General features: G+C 38.4%; 1 protein-coding gene across 1 annotated transcript in view; it reads left to right on the top strand.

Annotated features, from left to right (window-relative positions):
- Positions 1-16852, top strand: part of LOC121443313 (testis-expressed protein 11-like) — a gene marked incomplete at its 5' end in the record, with an annotated part of 312932 nt that overhangs the window by 235515 nt on the left and 60565 nt on the right. The window contains 1 exon segment of the mRNA XM_041645021.1: positions 647-763. Coding sequence (XP_041500955.1) covers positions 647-763 — 117 coding nt within the window.

The raw sequence follows: 16852 nt of genomic DNA, 5'->3' as shown, positions 1-16852 counted from the left end.
CAAGTACCAGTAAAAAAAAGAAAAAGAAAAAAAAGTCTGCAAGTTCTGCACATTTCTGTATAAATGCAGTTTTAATTAAATGGCATAAGTCCATTTCAGCTTTGACATTTGTGGTGATGCTTGTACAAGATTGGCGTGTAGAAATCAAAGTGGCTTAGAGTTTTATTATAGTAAAAAGCTCAGAATTTCCGAAAACTAGAGGACAAGGTTTAATGATGAGGTTAAGTTTAATGCCTGTCAGGATTTGACATTGTCCTCTTCAAACATAACAATATAAGTACTGATTTGGGCTCTGTTCGGTACAAAGGAAAAACTACTTCCCAGGGGGAAAATCACCTATAAATGGCAGCATCACCCAAGAAGTAAATTGCTAGATAGGCATTCGGGGCCTAATGACAGTACCTGTCATTGAGAAAACAACTAAAGAAGAGAAGCTTTTTATCTCCAGGAAGATACTAAAGACAATGAAAAGTAATATAAAATTAAAACTGTAAATCATTGTGATAGTCTGTATCATTTTTATGGCAACATGTGGTTTTCCTGCAGAATTTTCTCATTCAGACAAGACGTTGCTGATTTTGATTCTGATTGTGTTCAGCTGACAGAATTCTCCGCATTCATTGATGTTGTGGTTTTTTCTTATCAGCTGTCCCTTTTTTGTCCTTCTGATCAAGGACTACTGATTGCACAGAAAACATGTTTACTCGTAGCAGCTGCAGCTGATCTAGAGCAAGGAAGAAAAGCTCCAACAACTTATGAGCAGGTAGTGTTCAATCTTCAGAGAACAGCTGAGGGTTAAGTGTGCTGTTTGCTCTATTTATTTTCCCTGACACATTTATTTTTATTCCCCTTCAGAAAATCTTTTCCTCCATTCTATAAGTATTTTGATTTCAGAGGTTTATAATGGTCAATTCCTTCCTAAGGAAAGGTTACATTTGACTTAACCTCTTCTTTTTAGCTGCCCCTTCCCATGGACTAATTCCTAATCTGTTCTTATATTTATCTTCATTGTCTCTCTGTGGTTATATATATGACCAATCAAAGTGTTTCCTCTACTTTTGTTTCCTTTCACACATTTGCTATGAAAGAACTCATCTTTTTCTAGAGTTTTATAGCCAAGTGAACCGATTTCCTTAGCTTATTTTTTCATTCAATTACATTTGCTTAAATATGTCATCATTATCTTATGTCTAACAAGGCATAAGATTACCTTTGCCTGAATTCCATGCTCAATTCCTTTCTTAATAGTTTTTATGATATAAGGTTTCAAATTATACACCATATGGCCTCAAACTCATGATAGTCCTCCTGCCTCATCCTCTTTAAGATTACAGATGTTAGCCATAACACCTACCTCCACTCTTTTTTAAATTGTTTTTATTGAACTATATACTTTCCCTGCTCTTCTCCCTTCCTCTCCACTTCCCTTATACCCTCTCCCATGGTCCCCATGCTCCCAATTTACTCAAGAGATCTTGTATTTTTCTACTTCCCATGTAGATTAGATCCATGTGTGTCTCTCTTAGTGTCCTCATTGTTGTCTAGGTTCTCTGGGATTGTGAATTGTAGGCTGGTTTTCTTTGTTTTATGTCTAAAAGCCACTTATGAGTGAGTACATACGATATTGGTCTTTCTGGGTCTGGGTTACCTCATTCAATATGATGTTTTCTAGATCCATCCATTTGCCTGCAGATTTCAAGATGTCATTATTTTTTCTGCTGTGTAGTAAGTACTCCATTGTGTATATGTACCACATTTTCCTCATCGAGGGGCATTTAGATTGTTTCCAGGTTCTGGCTATGACAAACAAAGCTGCTATGAACATAGTTGAGCACACCCTTGTGGCACGATTGAACATCCTTTGGGTATATACCCAAAAGTGGTATTACTGGGTCTTGAGGAAGGTTGTTTCCTAATTTTCTGAGAAATCACCATACTGATATCCAAAGGGGCTGTTCCAGTTTGTATTCCCACCAGCAATGCAGAAGTGTCCCCTTTCCCCCACAACCTCTCCAGCATAACTTGTCATCAGTGTTTTTGATCTTGCCCATTCTTACAGGTGTAAGATGGAATCTGAGAGTTGTTTTGATTTGCATTTCTCTGCTGGCTAAGGATGTTGAGCATTTCCTTAAGTGTCTCTCAACCATTTTAGATTCCTCTGTTGAGATTTCTCTGTTTAAGTCTATACTCCATTTTTATTGGATTATTTGTTCTTTTGATGACCAATTTCTTGAATTATTTATGTATTTTAGAGATCAGAACTCTGTCTGATGTGGGGTTGGTGAAGATCTTTTCCCATTCTGTAGGCTGCCGTTTTGTCTTGTTGACCATGTCCTTTGCTTTACTGAAACTTTTCATTCTCGGGAGGTCCCATTTATTGTTTATCTCAGTGTCTGTGCTACTGGGGTTGTATTTAGGAAGTGGTCTTCTGTGCCAATGTGTTCAAGTGTACTTCCCACTTTCTCTTCTATGCTACCTCCACTCTTAAACCTACCTTTTTAGGAGCTACCAGAATTACCATCTCCCACACACCTTCTTCCTTCTTCAAAGAAAGTTGTCCAGTCATATAATTATCACTTTCTGTTTGATTTTTAAGAATTAATGGGGCATTTCCAACCCACAATTCATTGGTTACATGCAGCCTGGGATAGCTATGAATGCAGCCCAGTGAAAAATTGTAAACGTACTTGAAACATGAGGGTTTTTAAATTTTTTTTTTCACTCAACCAAATGGTTCTCCAGCACAGCTTTGTAAATGACAATGTCAGGTTACAATGTCAAGAAGTCAAACACACCTGAGTTCTCTCTCTGCTTGGTTTCTCTTGTCTATAAAAAGAAAACACCTTAATTTCCCATACTTGTTAGGTTCTCATTTCTCCAACAGGCTTAAAGCTCATTTTGCTCTTTACCCTCTCTCTTCTGTTATTCACTTCTTTCATATTATTCTTTAAATTTAGAATAAACTCTCATCATATGTCTGTTTCTTGTGAGGTATTCACCATGGTATTTAAGCCAATAGAAAGCCTTTACTGGCTGGAGACTACACTAGGTGTCTAGGATTTCAGTGGAGCCCCTAGCCTTTCTCGGGGTGAGCTTTTAAGTACAAAAACCATGCTCTGAGTTGACATATTTCATTTACCAAGAATAGTTAACCAAAAGCATAACTATAGAAGCCAAAAAACAAGGCTAGTACATTTGCAGGCTTTCCTATTAACTGTGGACTTTGATGGATTAGATCTTTCTTTTAGTTTTGACAGGTAGTACTGTCTATGTGCTGAGTTTTATAGCCTGAATGGTTCTTTAATCATGGAGTCAGTTGTGCTAAGATCTGGGGGACATAGTAAGGTCTGGGGCCTGTTACATTTCTTTGTGTTCCTTTTTTGAGTTCAGCTCAAAAAACATTTGAGAGGCTGGAGAGATCGCTCAGTGGTTAAGGGCACTGGCTGCTTTCCCAGTGGATCCAGGTTAGATTCCCAGCACCTTCATGGTTGCTCACAACCATCTGTAACACCAGTTCCAAGGGGATCAAAGTTCCTCTTCTATTTTCTATGGGCATCAAGCATGCACAAGTTACACAAACAAAACATTTATACACATGGAATTAAAAGAAAAAATTTGCACATCAATTTCTTACTAGATACTAGACATACAGAGATGTCCTTGTTCATGAGGGTAAATGAGCCCCTGTAAGAAATCTTTTCCATTAAAAAAGAATAGAAAAGAAAATAATCTGACTTCCCCAGTGAAAAACTAGGCAAGAATTTAACTTCTTAAAAAATAAAGGTGAATGTAATTTTATTCTCTATAAGCACTTTTGCTTTACTGAAAATAGCAGTACCATGTGATGGTTAATGTTGCCAACTTAACAGGACCTAGAATTACCAAAGAGACAAGCCTCTGGGCAGATCTGTGAGGGACTGCCTAGATTAGTTAACTAAGGTGGGAGAACCAGCCCTAAATGTGAGTAATACCATACCATAAACTGGGATCCCAGACTTGCATTAAAAAGAGAAAAGTAGCTGAGAACCAGCATCCAGCACTATCTGCTTTCCCTCTAATGTACAGTGTAACCAGCTGCCTCCTGCCCCTGCTGCCATGCCTTCTTCAACATGATGGACTGTTTCCTCATAAACTGTAAGCCAGAATAAACTCTTTGTTCCGTAAGTTGCTTCTTTATTACAGAACTGACAAAAGAAACTAATATAACATGTTCTCCTCATGATACTTGGAACTTTTTAAAAGTTACTCCTTTTTAGTTCAGTCTGGGTACGTTAAACTATCTATCCCAATGAATACAGACAGATTAAGTTGACATGCAGGAAATTTTGCCAACAAGTTTATGGTACCAACAGCAATGAAGGAATGTTCCCCTTACTCCACATCCTTTCCTGCATGAACTGTCACTATGTTTTTGATCTTAGCCATTATGAGAGGTGTAAGATGAAATCTCAAAGTAGTTTTTATTTGCATTTTTCTGATGACTCAGAATGTTGAACATTTCTTTAAGTACTTTTCAGCCATTTGAGTTTTCTATTTTGAGAATTCTCCTTGTAGATGTATATCCCATTTTTTTAAAGTGAATAATTTTCTTAATACCTAGTTTCTGAGTTTTTTTATATATTTTGATATTTTCCCTTTATCAGATATGGAGTTGGTAAACATCTTTTCCCATTCTGTACATTACTGCTTTGTCTATATGAGTGTTCTTTACCTTACAGAAGCTTTTAAGTTTTGTGAGGTCCGTTAATTAATTGTTTATCTTAGTTCCTGTACTTTCAGTGTTCTGTTCAGAAAGTTGTCTTGTGTGCCAATGCATTGAAGATTATTCCAAACTTTCTTTTCTATAAGGCTTAATGTATCTGGTTTTATATTGAAGTCTTTGATCCATTTTGGGTTGAGTTTTGTGTGGGGTGGTAAGTATAGATTTATTTGGATCCTTCTATATGCAACCATCCAGTTTGATCAGCATCTTCAACGCTGTCTTTTTTCCAAAGTAATAATATTTCTGGCTTCTTTACATAAACAGGTGTCTATAGGTGTATGGATATGTCTGGATCTTTCATTTGATTTCTGTTTTGTGTCAATATCATGTTTTTTTTTGTTACTATAACTCTGTAGTAAAATTTGAGGATAGGGATTAATACCTCAAGCAGTTCTTTAATCATACATGATTGTTTTAGGTATTCTGAAATTTTTTGTGTTTCTATATGTAGCTGAAAATTGTCCTTTCAAGGACTTTAGAGTATTGTGTTGGGATTTTGATGGGAATCGCATTGAATCTTTAGATTGCTTTGGTAGGATGGCCATTTTTACTGTTATGAACTTGGGAGATCTTTCCATCTAAATTTTAATAGACTTGGTGAGGTATAATTCATATATCCTGTATGTAATTCACCCATTTGTTTTGATTTTGGACATTGTTGAGAATTAATCTCAGGGCCTGTGCATTCTAGGCACATATGCTGCCACCAAGCTTTATCTCCATTCCAAACCATCCATTTATGTGTACATTTTAATACTTTTTAATATATTTTGAGCTGTACAACTATCAACAAAATCTAACTTTAGAATCTTTTTATCATTCTAAAAAGAATTTTTTTACCCATTAGCTGGTACTCCTCATTATTGTCACCAGCTCTAAGCAACCAGTAATCTACTTTCTGTCCATATTGTTTGCCTATTGCGAGCTTTTTATGTAAATCTAATAATATGACTTGTGCTGTGGAATAATCCTATGCACTGTGAATATGTATGTATTATTCTCTTTGGTTAATAAAAAGATGACAGGCTGATAGCTCAGGCTTGTTATTAGCTAACACTTAGACTTAAATTAACTCATATTTCTTATCTATGCTTCGCCATGTAGCTCATGGCTTGCTACTTCATTTTCTTTACATCCTGCTTCCTCAGCAGCTGGCTGACCTCTCCCTCACTCTACCCCCCAAAAGAAACAAACTTTAAACTCACCAAGATAGGATAGACAATGGAATATTTTCTCTGAATTTGTCAATGGTAAATGGACTGGACATTGTTAATATAATTCTTATCTGTATATTTTGTACATAGTTATTCTATTTATTGTATATAGTTTTACTATCTTAATTAAAACCTTTGCTTTTTATTTAGAAAAAATGGGGAAATATGTGATATTTTGATTGTGTTCTGACAAATAAAGCTTGCTTGGCAAGGAAAGAGATATCTTGATAGATGGAGCCATTATGGAGATAGGGAGAAACCTGGTACTTAGAGAAACTCCCAGGAATCCACAAGGATGACCCCAGCTAAAACTCCAAGCAATAGTGGAGAAGATGTCTGAACTGGCCTTCCTCTATAATCAGATTGATGACCACCCTAACTGTCATCATAGAACATCATCCAGTAATTGATGGAACCATAGGCAGAGATCCACAGCCAAGCACTGGGCCGGTCTCCTGGAGTCCAGCCGTAGAGAGGAAGAAGGGATAATATGAGCAAAGGGGTCAAGATCATGATGGGGAAATCCACAGAAATAGCTGACCCAAGCTAGTAGGAACTCACTGACTCAGAGGACCCAGATTTATTTCCAACACCTACATGATGGCTCACAACTGTCTGTAACTCCAGATCCAGGGAATCTGACTCCCTGTTTTTGACCACATGGATATCAAGCATCTAAGCATATACATGCATGCATGCAAACAAACATTCATACACATAAAATAAAACATTTTTTAAAAAATTATGAAGTCTTAGCCAGGCTGTGGTGGCGCACGCCTTTAATCCCAGCACTTGGGAGGCAGAGGCAGGCGGATCTCTGTGAGTTCGAGACCAGCCTGGTCTACAAGAGCTAGTTCCAGGACAGGCTCCAAAACCACAGAGAAACCCTGTCTCGAAAAACGAAAAAAAAAATTATGAAGTCTTAATAAACATACAAATATTTGTGTGAATGTTTTCATTTTGAGCATATATATTGACATTAGATTGATGGCATGTTTGATTATATTTGTTAGGTATATATTTTATGGGTATTAAATATTATATACCTTTGATGATGTTTATCCTAGTTTTATTGTTTATAGAGATGTTAAAATATCTAACTCATAGTCTTTTTCCATCTTTTTATTTTCAGTTTTTTGGGAGAGGTTTTCTCTGTGTAACATCTCTGGTTGTCCTGGAACTCACTTTGTAGACCAGGCTGGCCTAAAACTCACAGAAATCCACCTGCCTCTGCCTCCCAAGTGCACCACCATGCCCAGCTCTCATCCTTTTATTTTCATCCTGTGTCTCTAGATATGGTGCTTATCTCCTATAGGCAGAATATAAATTATATTTTAAACTAGTGTGGCAACTTCTGTCTCTTATTTCATAGTTTTAACACATTGACAATTGATATTATCTTATAGTCAAATCTTCTACCATTTTATTTTGTCTCACATGTATTTTCCTTATTTTTTATTTATGTATATGTGCACAAAGCGCAAAAGAAGGCATCAGATCTCCTGGAACTGTAGTTCCAGGGGGTAGTGAGCTACCTGATGTGAGTTCTGGGAATGCAACCTGGGTCTTCTGCAAGAACATGGAATGCTTTTAACCACTCATGTGTCTTTATTCTCATTGTTTACTTTCTTTTGCATTGAGTACACAGGGGGGTGGTTGTTGTTAATGATTGCTCTAGGAATAAAAAAATGTAGATTTTAATTTATCTGACTCTACTTTGTATTACAAATTCAATTTTAGTATGATGCAGAAATGTTATTCATGTTAATTCTGGTTCTCTCTCCCTTTTTATTTTATTGCACATATTACTTTTATATGTATTTCAAGCATAGCAGATATATCTTATAATACTACTTTATATAATTGTATGCTTTTTGAAGAAATTAAGGAAGTTTATATTATAGTTTTTTTTATTTTTCTTGTTTACCATTTCAATTTTTTCACCTCTTCCTGTGGCCTTGAATTACCATATGGCCTCATTTCCTTCTCTGAAGACAGCTTTGCTCCCACCTGCCTCTTCTGTGCTATTATTGTTAAGTGTATTACATTTCTATGTATAAGAAGTCCAGTAATAGAACAGTATACACATGCGCGCGCACGTGTGTGTGTGTATGTGTGTACAGCTTAAATGAATAATATAACGGCTTTATTTGCTAGTTTTGGTACTAGAGACTGAACCCAAGACCTGTACATGCTAAGCACACATTCTACTTCTAAGGTGTCCCTCCAGCTCAATAATCACTTTTAAAAACATTTTTGTTTACTGGTTGCTGCTTCTGTCAACTCACACCAAATGTTGCTTTTCTCACAAATTTGAATTTCAACTGTATTTTTTAAATAAATAAACTGATTTATTTATTTTGCATCCCTGCTGCAGTTTCCCCACCTTCTTTTCCTCCCAATCCTCCCCCACATCCCTTCTCTCTTCCCACCCCCATCCATTCCTCCTTCTGGTTAGGAAGGGGCAAGTCTCCCATGAGCATCAGCAAAGCATGGCATATCAAGTTGCAGTAAGTCTAAGCACCTCTTTATGTATTAAGCCTAGGCAAGGCAACCTAGGATAATAGGGTCCCAAAAGCCAGCAAGAGTCAGAGACAGCCCCTGCTCCCACTGTCAGGAGTCCCACAAAAGAACCAATCTACACAGCTGTAACATATAGCAGAGAGCCTAGGTCAGTCTCATGTAGGCCCCCTGATTGTCGGTTTAGTCTCTGTGAGCTCCTATGAGTTCAAGTTAGTTGATTCTTATGAGTTTTCCTGTGATGTCCTTGACCCCTCTTAATCTTACAATCCTTCTGCAGGATTCTCAGAACTCCATCCAGTTTTTGACTGTGGGTCTGCATCTGTTTCCATCAGTTGCTGGATGAAGCCTCTTTGCTGACTATTGGGCTAGGCACCAATCTGGTCACAGGAGATGGCCAGTTCAGGCTACTTATCTGCTATTGCTGTTGCTAAGATGGGGTCTTTCTTGTAGATTCCTGGGAGATCCCCTTGTGCCAGGTTTTTACCTGACCCTAAAATGCCTTTTCCTTCCAGTAGTCTCTTTCAGTACTCTCCCTTCCTACCCTCACCTGATCATTCATGTTCCCATCCCCACCCACCCTCAGTCCACGTACAAAATTTCTTTTATTTCCCCTTCCCAGGGAGATCTAGATGCCCCCCATGAACCTTCATTGTTACCTAACCTCTCTGGGTCTGGGATTGTAATATGGTTATCCTTTATTTTACAGCTAATAGCCATGTTTGTTTTTCTCAGTGTGGGTTACCTCACTCAGGATAGTTTTTCCTAGTTCTATTCATTTGTCTTCAAATTTTCTGTTGTCATTGTTTTTAACAGCTGAATGTACCATTGTGTGAATGTACCACATTTTCTTTATCCATTCCTCAGTTGAGGGACATCTAGGTTGTTTTCAGGTTCTGGCTATTGAAAATAAAGTTGCTATGAACGTAATTGAGCAAATGCCTTTGTGGTATGACTGAGCATCCTTTGACTATATGCCTAAGATTGGTATAGCTGGGTCTTTTAATAGATTGATTCCCAGTTTTCTGAGAAACCACCACACTGATTTCCAAAGTGGCTGTACAAGTTTGCACTTCCACCAGCAGTGAAGGAGTATTCTTTTTTTTTAATTGGTTCTGATATATTTTATTTTATTTTTAATTTATTTATTTTTTATTGAAAATTTCCACCCCCTCTCTTCCTCCCACTTTCCTCCACTCCCCCACCCCTCCCTCTCCAGTCCAAGGAGCAGTCAGGGTTCCCTACCCTATGGGGAGTCCAAGGTCCTCCCCCCTCCACCCAGGTCCAGGAAGGTGAGCATCCAAACAGACTAGGCTCCCACAAAGCCCGTCCATGCGGTAGACTCAAAACCTAGCACCATTGTCCTTGGCTTCTCTGTCAGCCCCCACCATCAGCCACATTCAGAGAGTCCGGTTTGATCACATGCTCCATCAGTTCCAGTCCAACTGGCCTTGGTGAACTCCCATTAGATCAGTCCCACCGTCTCAGTGGGTGGGTGCACCCCTCGCGGTCCTGTCTTCCTTGCTCAAGTTCTCCCTCCTCTGCTCTTCATATGGACCTTGGGAGCTCAGTCCAGTGCTCCAATGTGGGTTTCTGTCTCTATCCCCATCCGTCGCCGGATGAAGGTTCTGTGGTGATATGCAAGATATTCATCAGTGTGACCAGTTCAGGCACCCTCTCCTCTGCTGCCCAAGGAACAAGCTGGGGACATCTCCTTGGACACCTGGGAACCCCTCCAGAATCAAGTCTCTTGCCAACCTTAAAATGGCTCCCTTAATTAAGATATCTACTTCCCTGCTCCCTCATCTACCCCTCCTCCATCCCAACCATCCCATTCTCTTAAGCTCTCCTCATCCTCCCCTTCTCCCTTCTCTCTCCCCATCTCCCCTTATCCCCACGCCACCCCCACCTCCGTGCTCCCAACCCCTGTCCCACAATCTTGTCCACTTCTAATATCCAGGAGGACAACTATTTGTTATTCTTTGGATTTACCTTCTTATTTACCTTCTCTAGAATCACGAATTATAGGCTCAATGTCTTTTATTTATGGCTAGAATCCATTTATGAGTGAGTACATACCATATTCATCTTTTTGGGTCTGGGTTTCCTCACTTAGGATAGTGTTTTTTTTTGTTGTTGTTGTTGTTTTTTGTGCTTGTTCATTTATTTTTCACGCCCTTACTTAAACAATTCAGTTTTAAAACTCAATTCTTTTGCTACATGTACAATGTTGCCTTATTCTTACAGTGTAAACCTTTGAGTTCCTCTCTGCTTTCAAACTGCCAGTGCATGCTTCCACATGCATCACATGCCATGTAGAGCTTCCTGTAGTTTAGTGATAGACACCTAACTTGAATGTTGTGCCTCCTCGATGATGAATCTCATTCTCTATGGCACATACACATAGGAAACAGCTACTTAATACCTGCACCAAAGGGCAATATTTAGTCTCCTCCTATTTGTCTTTTTTTTCCATTTTTTTATTGAAAAAGGAGAAAAAAAAACAAGTTTCCACCTCCTCCCAGCCTCCCATTTCCCTCCCCCTCCTCCCACCCTTCTCCCCCTCCCCCCACTCCTCCCCCTCTCCCTCTCCAGTCCAAAGAGCAGTCAGGGTTCCCTGCCCTGTGGTAAGTCCTAGGTCCTCCCAGTGTTTTCTGTTTCCATCCATTTGCATGCAAAATTCAAGATGTCATTGTTTTTTTACCGCTGAGTAGAACTCTAAAGTGTATATGTGCCACACCTTCTTTATCCATTCTTCCATTGAGGGGCACCTAGGTTGTTTCCAGGTTCTGGCTATTACAAATAGGGCTGCTATGAACATAGTTGAACAAATGCTTTTGTAGTATGATTGGGCATCTCTTGGGTCTATTACCAAGAGTGGAATTGCTGGGTCCTGAGGTAGGAGGAGTATTCTTGTTCCACATGTTCTCAAACATGACTTGTCACTTGTGCTTTCAATCTTAGCCATTCTGACTGGCATAAGATGGAATTTCAGTCATTTTGATTTACGTTTCCCTGATGGCTAAGTGTCTCCTTAAGTGTTTCTCAGCCATTTGAGATTCTTCTGTTAAGAATTCTCTGTTTAGATCTGTACTCCATTTTTAATTGGATTATTTGGTTTGTTGATATCTAGTTTCTTGAGTTCTTTATATATTTTGGAAATCAGCATTCTGTTAGATGTGGGGTTGGTAGAGATCTTTTCCCATTCTGTAGACTGCTGTTTTGTTCTATTAATGGTATGCTTTGCCTTACAGAATCTTTTCAGTTTCATGAGATCCAATCCCATTTATTAGTTGTCAATATTAGTATCTGTGCTACTGGTGTTCTATTCAGAAAATGTTTCCTTTACCAATGTGTTTGAGATTGTTTTCCATTGACTCTTCTATCAGGTTCAGTATATATGGATATATGTTGAGGTCTTTGATTCACTTGGCCTTGAGTTTTTGCGGGGTGATAGATATAGATTGATTAGCATTCTTCTACATGCTGACATCTAGCTAGGACAGCACCATTTGTTGAAGATGCTTTCAACATTTTCAGCATTGAAAATTATTGACATCTTTGTTGAAAATCATAGGTATGTAGATTTATTCCTGGGTCTTTGATTTGATTCAGTTGATCAACCTGTTTATTTTTATGCCAATACTATGTGGTTTTTATTGCTATAGTTCTGTAGTAAAGCTTGAGATAAGAGATGGTGATACCTCCAGAATCACTAAATCCAAATTCTTTTATTTTACAGAATTGTTTAGCTATCCTGGCTTTTTTGTTTTTCCAAATGAAGTTGAATATTGTTCTTTCAAGATCTCTAAAGAATTGTTCAACTGTATTTTTGATTCTAGAATTTCTATTTGATTACTTTTATAATTTATATGACTTTATTGAGCTATATTTGATGCAGATTCTTACCATACCTTCCTTCTTTAAATGTGGTTTCCTTTAGTTATCTAAGTATATTTAAAATAGCTGCTTTGAAATATGTGTCTAGTTTAACATCTGGACCTTTACAAAGTTATTTCTATTTTTTATGTGTTTGAATGTCTGCCTGCATGTGCACTACATACTTGCCTGGTGCTCTTGGAGGCCAGAAATGGGAACTAGAATACAGGCAATTGTGAGCTGCTTTATGCATTCTGGAAATCAAATTTAGGTCCTCTGCAAGAGCAGCAAATGTTATTAACTAATTTCTATCTCCAACCCCTGTTAGTTCACTTTTTGTAATTGTTTAGTGAATTGACTAGACTAGTCCATTGAGCTCTATTTGCCCCCATAGTACAGTGGCTCAATTTTTACTCCACAGAGGGTAATCGTTGCTTGTGAAAACATCGTGACCCATCTTCCTGAAAGGAGATGGCAGTGGTTTTATATCATGGCAGTGTTTTCATATCATACCTTTTCCCTAATCGTCCTCTGTTATTTATTTTTTAAGTTCTATTTTTATATTAGTTTTCTGTTGCTTTTCTGACAAAAGCAACTTAAGGGAGAATGGTTTACTTTGGCTTACAGTTCCAGGGCAATATGGTTCATCCTGGCAAGGAAGACATGGTAGAAGGCAGGAAAAGCATGCTGGCAGTATCAGAAGGCTTGTTGGTCACATTGTATCCACGCTTAGGAAACAGCGAATGAATAGAAAATTGAGCCTGGCTATAATGTATTAAGGTCCACACCTAGTGACTACCTTCCTTCAACAAATCTCCAACCTGTTAAAGGTTCCACACCTTTCCCAAACAGTGCTACCAAATAGGGTCTAAGTATTCAAACATTTGGCCCTATGGGAAGCATTTCCTATTCAAACCACATTATGCTCCTGGTCTCCATTTTTTCGTGGCCATGTTTTAATGGCATTCAATCCAACTTCAGAAGTTTCTGTAATCTTTAACAGCCCCAACATTGTTCAAAAGTCCAAAATCTAAAGTATTTTCTGATAATGGAGGCAATATCTTAGCTGTGACCTTCTGTAAAAAAGAAATTATGTAATTCCAACATAAAATGGCACAGAAGATACATTTCAATTCCAAAATGGAGTAGCACGCAAAGATTGTATGAATACCAAGCAACACCAAAAGCCAGCACAGCAACATCGAATCCTGCAGCTCTATATCTGGCATCTGTAAGTCAGAACGGAATCATCTCAGTTCCAATGGGCTTAGTTTAGTTAGCCCTGACCCTCCAGCTCTGCTGCCTTTCTCTTGGTTCGGCTCTACTCCATATATGCAACATTCATCAGTGGGCATTTATGGTCCTGGTTCCTTCCTGCAGTGGCCTTTCAAGACCTCTTTAAAGGGACTCGGACTCTGGAGCATGTTGCTTGTCCGCAGCAGCTCTCTAGAACTGTGGTGCAAAACTTCATGACCCTCTCAGTTTTGTAACTTTCATGCCTGCAAAACCACTACCACATGAATGACAGTGCCAGATTTTCCTTTGATCTTAGGGTGAAGCTTGGTCCCCTTGAATCACAATTGCATCAGCTTTTGTTTGCTAACCCTGGAGAAACACTTCTCTAGACAGTTGCTTTCCAGAACAGGAAACCCTTTTGGCATTGTGAGTTTATCTTTTCTCCTTTAAAATAATTCTCATTTTCATACATTAGATCTTTTGATGAGCGGAGTCTTAACCTCAAGGCACCTACATTATTGTCTCTGTGCAGAAAAGGAGATTTCTTTTTAATGAAATTAAACTCTTTAACAATTATAGATGCTTTATCATCTACATTTTCTTTGTTCACAACTTTAAATGTTTTCATACAACTTTCCTCACCAAACTTCACATTTTAAATTTTCTTTTTATTCCACTTTATCTTTCCTAAAATGAGAGCAGTGAGTAGCAACTATGACATATCCTGTACCAAACAAGTTAGGCTATAACTTAAATTCAACTTCACTTAAGTTCTTGGGACAAGGGCAAAATGCAGCCTGATTATTTATGTAAATATAAACTAAATGGCTTCTAGCCCAAAAAGAGCCCCATCACCCTCCAAAACCTCTTAAGCTTGTCTTCTATAGTTCACATTATTCTATGCTTTCTGTTCTTCCAAATTCCTATTAGAATTGTCCTTTAAGATCTGCATTTAAGGGCTTTTCCAGCTCAAAGTTTCAAACTCTTACACATTTCTGGTGTAAAATACTCCCAAAGGCCTACGATTCACACGGTCAAGTTTATCACAATAGCAGTCCCACTTCCCAGTACCAATTTCTCTGTTAGTTATGTTTCTTTTGCTGTGATAAAATGCCCTGACTTAAGGAATTTTACTTAAAGGATAAGGACTTTATTCAGGCTTACAGTTTCAGACAGACACAGTCTACTATGGCAAGCAGATGTGGCAGAGTTAATCACACCCGGCAGGAATAAGACCACCACCACAATTTTGAACCAAATTTGAAGTATCTTTAATTAAATACTGGCCAGAGGAGGATCACCTCTAGTCAGGTCCATTCCTGGATTCCCAGAAAAATGGGCATTAGTCAAACTTTGCAGAGGCTTTAAAAGGACATCAAATTTCCCACCAAGTCTAATAAGGGGCAAGCAGATATCTTGGCATGCCCCCTTCCTGTATACAGCCATCAAGACTCCCATCTCATACCCAATCAGGGACAAGAATATATCCTGACTTATTTCCTGTCCATGTACCTCCCACCCACATGTGATCAAGCATATCTAGTGAAATTGGGCCAAACAAAGTTGTCTAGGGGAGTGAAAACATGAACAATAGCCTCCAACATTTAACATTGCTTCTCACTGCAGCAGGCAAGAAGGCAGAGTGGCAGGAGCAAGAGAATAAGCTTGTCACATTACAACCACAGTCAGGAAGCAGACAGTAAACAGGAAGTGGGACTGGGCTATAAAACATTAAGGTCTGTTCCCAGTGATCCATTTCTTCCAGTGAGACTCCTCCTGATAAATATTCCACAACTTTTCCAAATACCATCACCAGCTGGGGACCAAGTGTTCAAACAAGTGAACCTATGGGGAACATTTCACATTCAAACCACAGTTTTATTTTTTGATAATTTTATGTATATATAATGTGATCATATTCACCAGCTACCACCCACTTTTCTTTCCCTTCCAACTCCTGATGACTCCCTTCTCCTCACCTAGTCTCCTTTCTACCTTCATGTAGTTTTTAGTACAGGCACTGTGCAGCTTGATCTCCTTTTTAAGCTTCTAAATGGCCTTCTGTTAATGTCCATACTACTTGCTAGTTGATTGTGTCCTCTCTCGCTCTTTCACTCTCTAGTGCTCTTGGATATAAATTTCTCTACAGTGTGATCCACTTAAAATAATGCCCCTTTGAATGGAAAAGGACATTTATAATTGCCTATTTACCCAGTTTGTCTGTAAACCTCAAATTGGTCTGTTTTGTGTTATCAGTCCCCTCTTGTGTTCACTAGCAAAATCTTTAAGAGTTTTTACAGTGACCTTGGACTTGAATTTCTCTAGGCTCTGTTCTAATTAAAATCCTTTTCCTTAGGGAAAACTTCAGAGCTCATAACATGCCTTTTACTAAGATGGAATAGAGCCACTGTTTTAGGTCTGAGGGATAAGGATAGTAGTGCTTGGTTTATATCAGATATTCAGCTCTATGAGTAGAAGACTGTGCAATACTTACGGTCCTTGGTACTTTTGCTTTGTGTCTCTTGGCATAGAAACTCTCCTCTAAGCTCATTGAGATGAGAACAGTTGAGACCAAGTATTCAAGCTTGCCTTGCTTTTGCCCTGTAATAGTTCTATAACATAAATCCAGTCTGAGTAGAAGACTTGTGCTTGTTTGTAATAGATCTTAGTGGAGGCTAAGTCCAGCAGTCTTGGACCTCCTAGGAATCCCAGCCTGGAAGCTTGGCCGTGTCTGATTAAAGCAGTTCTTCTATCACACTGCCATGAGGGTTAATAAAAACATGTCATGTCTCATATATCATAGGCTCTCACTGCTCACTGATACCTAGCAGGGTTCTGAGAGCAAATAAATACATATCCTCTGGGCAATTTTCTGTGACTTTGTGTGATTGCATTTTGTTCGATTTTATTGAGATGAGAGAGAACAAAGTTTTGGGACATAAAACTAGTGCGCCACACATGCTAAGCCAGCTCTGGACTACTGGACTGTACCCCTAGCCTGACATGATTATGTTTTATAATTTTCACCAGTTATTTTTTGAAGAGCTTATTTATGGAGCTCCTCATACAACTACCCAGGGGAAAGATTTTCTTATATTCTATATTATTAAAGAAATTGGTAATGATCAAGATTTTCTGTTAATCTTCATTTTCTTAGTACAATAAGGAAAAGAACATTTGAAAGTTAGTATTGCTATACTTATTGCAAAGTGTTTGGTTAAAAATAATTTTCTATTATCTT

Source organism: Microtus oregoni, unplaced genomic scaffold (assembly GCF_018167655.1).
Source record: "Microtus oregoni isolate MIOR12 unplaced genomic scaffold, Mior012 000104F_ref0000108, whole genome shotgun sequence".
NCBI lineage: Eukaryota > Metazoa > Chordata > Mammalia > Rodentia > Cricetidae > Microtus > Microtus oregoni.
The sequence above is the reverse complement of the archived record's forward strand: the minus strand, read 5'-3'. Positions and strand labels throughout refer to the sequence as shown.